Source organism: Theropithecus gelada, chromosome 11 (assembly GCF_003255815.1).
Source record: "Theropithecus gelada isolate Dixy chromosome 11, Tgel_1.0, whole genome shotgun sequence".
NCBI lineage: Eukaryota > Metazoa > Chordata > Mammalia > Primates > Cercopithecidae > Theropithecus > Theropithecus gelada.
Window position 1 is genome coordinate 95,783,284 of NC_037679.1, and position 14,215 is coordinate 95,797,498.

At 38.6% G+C, this 14,215-nt stretch overlaps 1 protein-coding gene across 5 annotated transcripts in view; it reads right to left on the minus strand.

Annotated features, from left to right (window-relative positions):
- KLRG1 (killer cell lectin like receptor G1) overlaps positions 1-14,215 on the minus strand; it is a 59,185-nt gene that overhangs the window by 18,628 nt on the left and 26,342 nt on the right. For 2 of the 5 annotated variants that reach the window (XM_025403296.1, XM_025403297.1), the window contains exon 1: positions 428-604. The exons of the other annotated variants lie outside the window; for them this stretch is intronic. In XM_025403296.1, the coding sequence (XP_025259081.1) occupies positions 428-509 (82 nt within the window). In that variant the 5' untranslated portion in view covers positions 510-604. Of the gene's footprint in view, positions 1-427; positions 605-14,215 lie in introns of those variants that run through there. 5 annotated transcript variants of the gene reach the window in all.

The window sequence follows — 14,215 nt, forward strand, 5'->3', positions numbered from 1 at the left end:
TCTTAGTATTATCCACCAGCAAAACTATTGGTGTCCTCCTCATTCCATAGTCAGAAAAACAGCCATACTTTTAAACAGCTGGTCCAAGGTTACTCCGAATATAAATAAAGAGATAAAGTTCTCCCAACAAAGTTCCCGCTTTAGAGAGGAGCAAGAAGGAATAATGGCAATGCCCTAGGTTGGGTTTCTAAGATGCGATCAAAGAAGTGAATGGTTAGAAAAGGGTTTACCTGAGGCCTAAGATCAGATCCTGTACCATACACCAATTTTTCATATTCCAACTCTGGACTTTAAACTGAACCAAAAGTATTTCCTCAAATTATCCTCGATTCTTCTGCATCCTCTGCTTTAAACTTATTCTACGCCCCATTCATCCGTAGCCTACTGTCACTATGCATCGTCTTCCATGCTACCTTGGTTAACTCACATTTTTGCTGTGGTCCGTAGTCATTCTGGGCTTGGGTTGCCGTAGGCAACTCTAACATGGAATAAATAACACTGTCAGTCATCTTCAGCTAAGATCTTTCACATGCAGTTGAGAGAGTTAAATTATCGAAGTGTGAAGGGATATGTATCAGTCAGGAAACAGCCCAATCTCTAAACTGCTAGCAGGAAACTTGACAAAAGCAGAAGTAATTTTTCAGGAAATGATTCAAATTTGGGGACTGCCTATAGAAATTAATATTTTAAGTTGCTATTTTTTTGCCCCATGATACTCTAGATGCTCATTAAATAGATATTGAATTGATTCCCCACGTCACCTAATTCTGTTGAGCAAGGAAAAATTGCTCTCAAGTTCAGCAATTTCAGTTATGGAAACTAAAATAAAAGTGAGAGTGGTTACTAGCTATGAATTTCTCTCAGAATTTTTTCTCTGCTTTGTTTCCTTCTGAAAAATGTATGCCAAATGAGACTGATTTCGTCATTTCTTGGAACTTTTGGGCAGTGATAAGCAATAATGAAACGGACTGTTGGGTGCATGCCTGGAATCATGGGAGAAATGGACTATTGCCCAGATATGTTTTGTGAATATGACATAACCACATCTTCCCCAAAACATTGTTCAAATTGTGCTATCATCTTTACCCTTCACAGTATCAGAAATTCCATTAAATTTTTTCTGTTGTCTTATTTTTACATGCAAAGATGACTAAAAAGAAGAGCAAAGTAAACAAATACATTCTAACATCTTAGTAATTTATTTTTAGTAGGTGAAAAGTTAATAAAAAGTTAAAGTAGGCCAGGCATGGTGGCTCATGCCTGTAATCTCGGCACTTTGGGAGACTGAGGCAGGTGAATCACCTGACGTCAGGAGTTCAAGACCAGCCTGGCCAACATGGTGAAACCCCGTCTCTACTAAAAATACAAAAAAATTAGCCAGGCATGGTGGTGGGCGCCTGTAATCGCAGTGACTCAGGAGGCTGAGACAGGCAAATCGCTTGAAACTGGAAAGCAGAGGTTGCAGTGAGCTGAGATCACACCATTGTACTCCAGCCTGGGCAACAAGAGTGAAACTCCATCTCTAAAAACAAACTTAAAGTAAGGAAAACAGAAAGGGTATTGGAACTCCTAAGAATGGATAAGATCATCAAGATAGACTGCATAAGGATAAAAGAAGAGAAACAGCGAGTGCATATTAATAAAAACAAATAAAAACAAAATTTCTGCCTCCAGTCATGACAGAATGGCATTAGACTTACTCTCCAATCAAAATATTACACATGGCAAAATACACGAGGCAGCTATTTTCAGGAACACACAGGCAGCACTGTGATCCTTGAGAGAATACAAAGGTGAGTGCTATGATCACCCTAGCTTTCTATCTAGGACCACTTTCTAGTACAGAGCACAAAAATGAATCCTAAACAGAACAGCAGTCTTACTAAAATGAGGAGGCAGAGATTGGAGTTTTAAGCTGCTTAAATGGCTGGAATTTGCAGGGCAGGGTAATTCACAAGAGAGAGGCACCCGTAAGACTATGTAGGAATTCACCATACATCTGTAGCTAAGTTCTAGGCTGCGCAGACATAGGACAAAACTCTGCAAGTCCAAGCTGAAATAGTTCCTGCAGGGCCAAGAGCTGAACAGGGAGAACAGAGGTGATGCATTGCTTAGTAGCACCAACCAAAGACAAACAAACGAAAAAAAACTTAACATCACCAAAGAGAGTCACCGATAGTTTAGCTGCCTCTGAGAACAAATTTTCACACCCTTAATATGAAGGCAAACAAACAAAATGTGGTCTATACATACAATGGAATATTTGTCAGTCTTAGAAAGGAAATCCTGTCATACTTTACAACACTGATGAAACTTGAAAACATTATACTAAGTGAAATGAACTGATCACAAAATGACAAATACCGTGTGATTCCACTTATATGAGGAATCTGAAGTAGTCAAACCCATAGACAAAGAAAGCAGAATGGTTACTGAAAGAAGTTTGGAGGGAAAAGGAAAAGGAAGTTGCTTAATGGATACAGGGTTTCGGTTTTGCAGTGTGATTAAGTTCTGGAGATATGGTGTACAACAACGTGAATATTCTTGTATTCACTTGCTTGGACTATCACAACAAAATACCATAGACTAGGTGACTTAAACAACAGAAATGTATTTATATTCTCATCATTCCACAGACTGAAAGTCGAAGATCAAGATGCCAGCAGAGTTGGTGTTTGGAGAGTGCTTCCCCCGTAGGTTGCAGACTTCTCACTATATCCTCAAGTGGCCTTTCCTCAGCGTGTGCACAAGGGGAGAAAGAGTGGGCTCTGGTCTCTCTTCTTACAAGAACATTAATCCTATCAGATCAGGGTCCCACCCTTGTAACCTGATTTAACCTTAATTACTTCCTTAAAGGCTCCATCTCCAAGTATAGTCACACTGAGGATTACGGCTTCAATATGTGAATTTGGGGGAGACAAACATTCAGTCCATAATAATACTTAACATTGCTGAATTGTATGCTTTAAAATGATTAAGATCATTTAAAAACAAAAGGAAGGTGTATTAGTCCATTATTGCACTGCTATAAAGAAATACCTGAGGCTGAATAATTTATAAAGAAAAGAAGTTTAATTGGCTGACAGTTCTGCAGGATGCACAAGAAGCATAGTGGCATCTGTTTCTGGGGAGGCCTCAGGAAACTTACAGTCATGGTGGCCGGCAAAGGGAAATGTCTTACATGGCCAGAACAGGAGCAAGAGAGACCAGGGCAGGGTGGGGGAGGGTGGCGGGGGGGAGGTGCTACACACTTTTAAACAACCGATCTCGTGAGAACTTTATCAGGAGAACAGCTCTAGGGGGATGGTACTAAACCATTCATGAAAAAGCATCCCCATTATTCAATCACCTCCCACCAGGCCCCATCTCCAACACTGGAGATTACAATTCAACGTGATATTTGGGTGGGGACACAGATCCAAACAAACCATATCAGAAGGCAACATAGGAATCAGGGGCTCTTTGAAGAAATGGCTAATTCTAGGGCCAGAACAGGGAAAATACAAAATAAGCTTGGAGGATCTCCTAGTCTTTTTTTTTGGAGACAGAGTCTTGCTCTGTCCCCCAGGCTGGAGTGCAGTGGTGTGATCTCGGCTCACTGCAAACTCTGCCTCCTGGGTTCACGCCATTCTCCTGCCTCAGCCTCCCGAGTAGCTGGGACTACAGGCACCTGCCACCACACCTGGCTAATTTTTTTGTATTTTTAGTAGAGACGGGGTTTCACCATGTTAGCCAGGATGGTCTCGATCTCCTGACCTCGTGATCCGCCCGCCTTGGCCTCCCAAAGTGCTGGGAATACAGGCTTGAGCCACCATGCCCAGCCTGATCTCCTAGTCTTTTAATGTTAAAAAGTAAGCAAGTTAAAAAAAAAAAAAATGGGAGCCTATCAGGACACAGGAACCAAACTGGAAAAGCTCCCAATGGAACAGTATCAACAACAAAATAAATGACAGTATTGAATTATAACACAAGGGGAAAAACTATATAATCCATACTGATTTAAATAAATAAATGAGTAAATAAATAGGGGAGAAGTGACAAATCTTCCTTACAGAAGGTACCAAAGTATATACGTAGATAGTCCCCATTCAGGATGTGGAATTTAACTCTCCTCCCTTTGAGGGTAGTCAGGGATAAGAGACTCACTTGCAAAGATTAAATTATGGATAAAAGGAAACAGTAACTATTCAGTAGAGAATCTTGGCAAATATCACCTCAACCACATGAACAGGGTTCACTACGTGAACCACCAGTGATGAGTCTTGTTGATATCATGTACCCCCTAATATGATGCAATGATAAAAGCACCTAACCACTAAGGTTTGTTCCTCAAAATCCATGACCCCAGGGTGACATTATATATATGTATATATTGGTTTTCATCCACAGTTCCTGGCTCCTAACTCCTATGGTCCCTGTTATAATCCTTTCTTATAATGTTGAGTGTGTCAGGCCTCAAGGGGAAGGCCTCTGGCCTTCTCCTGCCCTCCTTTCATCTGTCTCAAGGCAGGACTCTAATTTTTCCCTGCCTTTCTGATTGTGGGTCTTAAGGCCTTCCCCAGAGAGGGTCCTGCCCTTTACTGGGGTGATGACGGGGAGGGGGTCAGGAGCAGGAGTGTCGATGTCCTGAAGCTTCCATAAAAACCCAAGAGAACTGTGTCAGAATGCTTCCAGATGACTGAACCTGTAGAGGTTCCTGGAGAGCAGTCTTCCCAGGGAGGGCATGGAAGCTCCGCACCCCTTTCCCCATATCTTGCCCTACAGTTCTCTTCATCTGTATCTTTTGTAATATCCTTTATAATAAACTGATAAACATAAGGGTTTCCCTGAGTTCTGTGAGCTGCTCCAGCAAATTAATTGAACTCAAAGGGGAAGTTGTGGAAATCCCAGCTTGCAGCTTATTGGTAAGATGTGCCAAGAGGCCCGAACTTGTGACTGGTGTCTGAGGGTGTAGGGGGCAGTTTGCATATTGAACCCCTGAACTGTAAGATCTGACACTATCTCCATGTGGATAATGTCGGAATTGAATTAGAGGACACCCAGTTGGTGTCTGCTAATTGGTATGTGGAGTACACCCCTACCACATTTGGTCACACAAGTCTTCTGTGTTGATATTTGTGGTAGTGGTGGTGTGAAAGCAGAAGTAAAATGGAGTTGAAAAAAGTTTTCCCCTACATATCCAATCTAAACATGAGGAAAAAATCAGATAATTCTAAATTGAGTGGTACTCTATGAAATATCTGACCAATACTCTTCAAATAATATCAACTTCACGAAAAATAAGGAAACACTGAGAAACTGTCATAGACCAGAGGAAAACAACAAATCTGACAACTAGATGCAATGTGGTATCCTGCATTGGATCCTGGAACAGAAAAAGGGCATTAGTGGAAAACTGGCAAAATTCAAACAATGTAGCAATATTAATTTCGTACATTTGAGAAATGTGCCATGATTTTTAAAAATGCTAACATTAGGGGAAATGGAGTGAAAGGTATAAAGAAATATTCTGTGCTATCTTAAAAACATTTCTGTAAACTTGAAATTATTCCCCAATAAAACTTTTCTTCAAAAAAGGGGATCCATAACACAGATTAGCCGTAATGCATCACATTTAATGTGTAGCATACAATAAAATATTATTAGAATCCAAAGAAATAAGAATATATGGGTCATGGATCAAAGAAAAGTCAGTAAGTAGAAAAGAAACTTATGTGATGTAGATGCTGGAACTAGCAAACAAGGACTTTAATATCCACATAAATATGTTCAAATACTTACAAGAAAATATAGTCATAATGAATAAAAATTTGAAGAATGTCAGAGAAGTAGAAAACACAAAAAAGAATCAAGTGACTATTCTAGAACAGAAGAGCATTCATAATTTTTAAAAATAACTGAATGAGGGCCAGGCATGGTGCCTCACACCTGTAATCCCAGCATTTTGGGAGGCAGAGGCAGGTGGATCATTTGAGGTCAGGAGTTTGAGACCAGCCTGGCCAACATAGTGAAACCCTGTCTCTACTAAAAATATAAAACATTAGCTGGGCCTGGTGGCGCATGCCTATAGTCCCAGCTGCTCAGGAGGCTGAGGCAGGAGAATCACTTGAACCCAGGAGGCAGAGGTTGCAGTGAACTGAGATTGCACTATGGCACTCCAGGCTAGGTGACAGAGCGAGACTCCATCTCAATAATAATCATATAATTATATAATAATAATATAATATATAATAATTATATAATAATACCTGAATGAGATTAATAGCAAATAAAAGAGGGCAGTAAACATGAAGATAGATTGCTAAAAATAATTCAATATGAAGAATAGAGGGAAAAAATGGGAGAAAAATATGAACAGAACATCAGTGACCTATGAACAATGCCAAACAGCATAAAAAAAGTGAAACTGAAGTCCCCCAAAATAAAGGGGACATATAATGAAATTGGAAAGGAATTTGAAAAAGTAATGATCAAATATTCCCCAAATTTGGGATACAACTTACAGGTATAAGAAACTCACTGAATCCGCATCAAGATAAACATAAGGAAAATCACTCCTAAGAACATAATCTAAAACTGACAAAAACCAAAGATAAAAAGAAAATACTGAAAACAGCCAGAGGAAAATAAATAACACATTAATAATGGGAAACAACGACATGAATGATTGCTAAATTCTCATCAGAAACAAAAAAGGAGAAAGGCAATGGGATGCCATCTTTAAAATGGTAAAATGGGTCAGGCATGGTGGCTCACACTTGTAATCCCACCACTTTAGGAGACCAAGGCGGATGGATCATCTAAACTCAGGAGTTCGAGACCAGCCTGGCCAACATGGTAAAACCCCGTCTCTACTAAAAATACAAAAATTAGCTGGGCGTGGTGGCAGGCGCCTGTAATCCCAGCTACTCTGGAGGCTGAAGCAGGAGAATCGCTAGAACCCAGGAAGCAGAGGTTACAGTGAGTTGAGATCGTGCCATTACACTCCAGCCTGGGCAACAAGAGTGAAACTCTGTCTCAAAAAAAAAGAAAAAAAGTAAAAGGGTAAGACTGCCAATACAGAATTCTATATCCAGAAAAAGTATCCAATAGAAATGAAGAGGAAGTAAAAATATTTTCAGAGCAGAGAAAACAAAAAATCTGTCATGAGCAGTCCAACATTATAAGTAAAACAGATAAGGCAAATCATTTTTTAAAAACCAGCAAAATGATAAAGCCAATCTTATCAATAATTGAATTCATCATAAATGAACTGCTGCACCAAATAAATGGCACAAATTGTAAGACTAGAAGAAAAAGCAAGAACCAATAAGATATTGTCTGTTCTGGCTAGGCACGGTGGCTCACACCTGTAATCCCAGAACTTTGGGAGGCCGAGGTGGGCAAATCACCTGAGGTCATGAGTTCAAGACCAGCCTGGCCAACATGGTGAAACACTATCTCTATTAAAAATACAAAAAGTCACCAGACGTGGTGACAGGTGCCTGTAATCCCAGCTACTTGGGAGGCTGAGGCAGGAGAATTGCTTGAATCCAGAAGTCGAAGGTTGCAGCGAGCCAAGATCGCACCATTGCACTCCAGCCTGGACAACAAGAGTGAAATTCCATCTCAAAAAAAAAAAAAAAAAAAAAAGATATTATCTGTTCTGGCTATAAGATACGCACTTTAAATATAATGACAGATTAAAAGAAAGGTATACAAAATATATACTATGCACACAGTAAGCACCTGGAGTGGTGTGTTAGTTTCTTATCACTGCTGTAACAAATTACCTAACACAAACTTAGTGACTTAAAATAGCATATATTTATTTTTTCAAAGTTTTGTAGGTCAGAAGTCCAAAATCAAGGTTTTGGCAGAATTGATTTCCTTCTTGGAAAGTCAAGGAAATGTTCTCCTCTAAAGCCTCCAGAAAGAAATCAGTTTTGCCAAATTTCAAATTTCTTGGCTTATGGATTCTTCTGTCACCTTTGAAGTATATAATTCTAACGTCTGCTTTTATTATTACATCTCTGTTTTCTGACTTTGACTCTATGGCTTCCCTCTTATAAGGACCCTCATAATTACATTGAACCCACATGAACAAACCAGCATGATCTCTCCATCTCAAGATTCTTAGCTTAATCCTATCTACAAAGTATCTGTCATATAAGGTAACATAATTATAGGCTCAAGGGATTAGGGTATTATCATATTTTAGATGGGGAGAGGCATTATTCAGCCTTCCACAAAGCAGTCATACCAATATAAGACAAAAATAGGTGAGTATAAAGAGGTATATTTCATAATTACATGAGTCACTGGCTGCATCAAGCATATATGACAACTATAAATAAGTATGCACCTAATTTTGAACTTCAAAACATATGAACAGAAGCAAAAACTGAATTAAAGAAAATTAAACATCTACAATCATAGCTGGATATTTTAAAAACCTTTTCTCAGTAACTGATAAAACTATTAAACAAAATTCAGTAATAACATAAAAAAATCAACCACCTTGACCAAATTAAATTAATCCAACAAAATGACATTCACCAATTAAAGAATACATGTTTTTAGGTGTAAATAAAATGTTCACAAAGATATATTACATATTCAGCCATAATATATCTCAAAATATTAAAATCTTACAGATATATTTAATAACCACAATGAAATCAATAACAAGAAAAAAACTACATAATTCCTAAATATTTGGAAATTAAAACACACACTTCCAAATAACCCATGGGTAAAAGAAAAAATAATTTTAAAAAATTAAGTATTTTAAATGATTATGAAAATAGAATATGAAAATGTATAGAACACAGCTAAAACAGTCTTAGAGTGAATACTATAGCTTTAAATGAATAGAAAAGAAAAAATTAACAAATAATGCAAGTTTATAATTTATGAGGATTTAAAAAAGATGAGCAAATTAAAACCAATTTAAGTAGAAGACAGAATTTTTAAATGGAAAATTAATAAAATCATCAAAGACTAGAAAAATTAACAAAGTCAAAATTTCGTTCTTTGACAAGATTAAGACTGATAAACTTCTAATAATATCGAGCAAGAGGACTGACACAGCAAGAGAGCAGACTAGGATGTACCAGTCCTTATACATCCACAAAAACAACAATTGAACAATTATCCACAGATGAAAATAGCTCTGGGAGAGTTCTGGAGTACAATTAAAAAGCTACTGCAACTCAGTAAAACAGAAAAACTGAGGATGGTCATGCAGAAAAGTATAGAAAGCATTTTACCTGTGTAACCCCATTCCCCAGGCTGGCACAGCTCAATGCCAAGAGGAATACCATTAGCTGTGACTTCCTCACAAGGTGAAAAGGAGAGCAGGAAAACCCATGCAACCTTTGCCACTCAGGACTCTAGCAGCCATCCCCACTGCTACAAATACCCACAGCTTTAACTGCCAAGGACCCCCACAGTCTTCAAGAATGCTGACACCAGCCGATGGAGCTGCCAGAACTCACACTGCTGCACCCCCTCCAAAGCCAGAGCCTCAGCTGCATCCTCTGGAACCAGGGTGAATGCTGCTTATTCACCCCAAGCCTGGCATTGATGTGTGCACTCACCTATCAGACCCAATGCCATGACACCCCCTTTAGAATTGATGCCCATATGTGCCCCACAAGTCTCCAGTCCCATGCTGACCCAGTGCACCATGCACCTCACCCAGCCACTACCCTTGCAGGCAGTAAGAGGTGACTGCTCTTTCAAATGCACTGACACCATTGCAAGCCTACAAGGAACATGAAAAATTAAGAAAATATGACATCACCAAAAAATGAAATAAATTTCCAGGAACCAACCCCAAAGAAATGGAGATCTATGAATTGCCTGACAAAGAACTCAAAGTTAAAGTGTTTTAAAGTGGCTCAGTAAGCTAAAGATAACATAGACTGACATCTCACTCAGTGATATCAGAAACAATATATTAACAAAACTAGAAGTTCAATAGAGAGATAGAAATCATAAAAAAAAAAAAAAAAAAAAAAACAGGGCCAGGCATGGTGGCTCACACCTATAATCCCAGTAATCCCAGCACTTTGAGAGGCTGAGGTGGGCAGATTACTTGAGGTCAGGAGTTTGAGACCAGCCTGGCCAGCATGGTGAAACCCTGTTTCTACTAAAAATACAAAAATTAGCCAGGCGTGGTGGCAGGCCCCTGTAATCTCAGCTACTCAAGAGGCTGAGGCAGGAGAATCTCTTGAACCCAGGAGGCAGAGGTTGCAGTGAGGGGAGATCATACTACTGCACTCCAGCCTGGGCAACAGAGCGAAACTCCAACTCAAACAAAAAACAAAAACAAACAAACAAATAAACAAAACAAAAAAAGCAGAAATTATGGAGCTGAAGAATACAAGAGTAAAATAAAAAATACAATAGAGAGCTTCAACAGCAGACTTGATCAAACAGAAGAAAGATTCAACAACCTCAAACACAGGTTATTTGAAATTATCCAGTCAGAGGAGAAAAAAAAAGAATGAAAAAGAAAGCCTCCAGGATTTGGGGGACATGAATGTGCAAACCAATATACACATTACAGAAGTCCCACAAGGAGAATAGAGAAAGAAGCAGAAAACATATGTAACAAAATAATAATTGAAAACTATCCAAATTGAGGGAAGAACATAGACATCCAGATTCAGGAATACTAAAAGATTCCAAGTAGGTTAAACATAAAGAAGTCTACACCTAGACACATTATAATTAAATTGTTAAAGATCAGACAAAGAGAATTTTTGAAGTAGCACAAGAAAAATGACTCATCACATATAAGACTATCAATAGATTTCTCAGAAGAAACCTTATATGCCAGGAAGATGGGATGATATATTCAAAGTACTGAAAGATAAAACAGTCAAACCAAGAATACTATACTTGGAAAAATTGTCTTTTAAAAATGAAGGAGAGGCCAGGTACAGTGGCTCACACCTGTAATCCCAGCACTTTGGGAGACCGAGGCAGATGGATCACCTGAGGTCAGGAGTTTGAGGCCAGCCTGACCAACATGGTGATACACTGTCTCTACTAAAAATACAAAAAAAAATTACCCAGGCATGGTGATGGGCACCTGTAATCACAGCTACTCAGGAGGCTGAGGGAATCACTTGAATCCAGGAGGCAGAGGTTGCAGTAAGCTGAGATCACACCATTGCACTCCAGCCTGGGTGACAGAGCAAGATTTGTCTAAAAAAAAAAAAAAAAAGACAGACCAGGTGAAGTGGCTCACACCTGTAATTCCAGCACTTTAGGAGGCTGAGGCAGGTGAATCACTTGAGGTCAGGAGTTCAAGATCAGCCTGGCCAAAATGGTGAAACCCTGTCTCTCCTGAAACTACAAAAATTAGCCCAGTGCAATGGCACATACCTGTAGCCCCAGGTACTCAGGAGGCTGAGGTGGGAGGATCGTTTCAGCCCAGGAGGCAGAGGTTGCAGTGAGCCAGGAATGTGTCACTGCACTCCAGCCTGGGTGACAGAGTGAGACTCCAAAAAAAAGAAAGAAGAAAGAAAGAGAGAGAGAGAGAAAGAAAAAAGAAAGAAAGAAAGAAAGAAAGAGAAAGAAAGAAAGAAAGAAAGAAAAAGAAAGAAAGAAAGAAAGAAAGAAAGAAAGAAAGAAAGAAAGAAAGAAAGAGAGAGAAAGAGACTCTCACATTTAAGACTATCAGTAGATTTCTCAGCCTAAATCTCATCGACCAAGAGGAAGGGATAAAATATTCAAAATACTGAAAGAGAAAACAGCCAACCAAGATATACCTAGAAAAATTATTGTTTAAAAATGAAGGACAGGCTAGGTGCAGTGGTTCATGTCTGTAATCCCAGGACTCTGGGAGACCGAGGAAGTAAGATCATTTGAGCCCCACATCTGGGCAACATAGTGAGAATTCATCTCTACTAAAAATGTAAAAATAATTTTAACATTTTCAAAAATTTTAATGAAGGACAAATTACATTTTTCTGGATAAACAAAACTTGAGGGAGTTCATCACCACTAGACTTGCCTTACAAGAGATACTCAAGGAAGTTCTTCAAATTGAAACATGCTAAACAGCAACGTGAAGCATGCTAACTAGCAATGTGAAAGCCTAAATTGCCTGGTGAAGGTGTATAGACAAATACAGAATCATATAACACTGTAATAGTGGTACATACAGTTTTAATCCTAACATAAAGGTTAAAAAAAAAAAAGATTTGTTAACCAATGCACACTATGAAAAGAATGAAACTCTTAATACAAAAATTTGCCAGACATGGTGGTGCAGCCTGTAATCCCGGCTACTCAGGTAGCTGAGGCAGAAGAATCGCTTGAACCCAGGAGGCAGAGACTGCAGTGTGAGCTGAGATCAGGCCACTACACTCCAGCCTGGGAACAAAGTGAGATACTGTCTTGAAAGAATGAGAATGAAACTCTTAATACAGAAACACAAAATTCAGGCAGAGGAAGTAACACTGTACAGATTTGTATGCAATTAAATTATCAACTCAAAATAGATTATTCTAACTACAAGTTGTTTTATTCAAGACTCAAAGTAACCACAAAGTGTTACAGAAAAGAATCAAAGCAATACACTATAAAAATCATTAAATTTAAAAAAAAGGAAGATAGCAAGAGAGGAAGAGAAGAACAAAAGAACTGTAAAACAAAAAAACAACAAAATGGCAATAGTAAGTCCTCAGTAAGAGTTACTTTAAATGTAAATAAAATAAAATCCCCAATCAAAAGGCATACAGGCTGATTAGATTTAAAAAATCAAGATCTAGGCTGGGTGTGGTGGCTCACGCCTGTAATCCCAGCACTTTGGGAGGCCGAGGTGGGCGGATCACAAGGTCAGGAGATCGAGACCATCCCGGCTAACATGGTGAAACCCCATCTCTACTAAAAATACCAAAAAAAAAAAAAATTAGTCAGTCGTGGTAGCAGGCGCCTGTAGTCCCAGCTACTTGGGAGGCTGAGGCAGGAGAATGGTGTGAACCCGGGAGGTGGAGCTTGAAATGAGCCAAGATTGTGCCGCTGCACTCCAGCCTGGACGACAGAGTGAGACTCCGTCTCAAAAAAAAAAAAAAAAAATCAACATCTAGTGATATAATGTCTACAAGAAACTCATTTTAGACTTAAGAACACACATAGACTGAAAGTGAAGGGATAGAAAAAGACATTCCATGCAAAAAGTAACCAACAGAGAGCAGAAGTGGCTATACTTAACATGAGAAAAAAATTAAACTTTGAGGCTGGGTGCAGTGGCTCTTGCCTGTAATCCCAGCACTTTGGGAGGCCCAGGTGGGTAGATCACCTGAGGTCAGGCGTTCAAGACCAGCCTGACCAACATGGTGAAACCCTGTCTCTACTAAAAAAAATACAAAAAATTAGCCAGGCGTGGTGGTACATATCTATAATCCCAGCTACTTAGGAGGCTGAGGCAGGAAAAGCACTTGAACCCATAAGGCAGAGGTTGCAATGAACCAAAATGCATGCCACTGCACTCCAGCCTCGGCAACAAGAACAAAACTCCATCTCAAAAGAAAAAAAAAAAGTTAGCTGAGTAAAAAACATTCTCTAAAGAAAAAAGGTAATTTTATGGTAATTTTATATTGATAAAAAGGTCAATTTAATAGGAATACATAACAATTACAAATATATATGCACTCAATGTCAGAGAATCTAATATATAAAACAAATATTGATAGATTTGAAGGGAGAAATTGACAGCAATACAATAAATTAGTAGACCTCACTACCCCCACTTTCAGTAATGAATAGAACATGTAGGCAAAAAATCAATTTAAAAAACAGCTGATTTGAACATGATAGACCAAATGGACCCAACAAATATATACAGAAATTTTCACCCAACAGTAGAAAAATATTCTTTTCAAGAGCACAGAGAACATTCTCCAGGATAGATCACATGTCAGGTCACAAAACAAGTTATAGCAAACATAAGCAGATACAAGTCATTCCAAATATCTATCTCTTTCAATTACAATGGAATGAAATAAAAATCAATAACTAATAAAATGAGAAGATCCACATTTACATGGAAACTAAAAAACACATTCTTGAATAACTACTGGGTAAAAGAAGAAATCAAAAGGAAATTTTAAAATTATCTGCAAACAAACAAAAATGATAACACAAAATACCAAAACTTATAAGATGCAGTAGAAGCAATACTAAGAGGAAGCTTTAGAACAATAAACGTCTACAT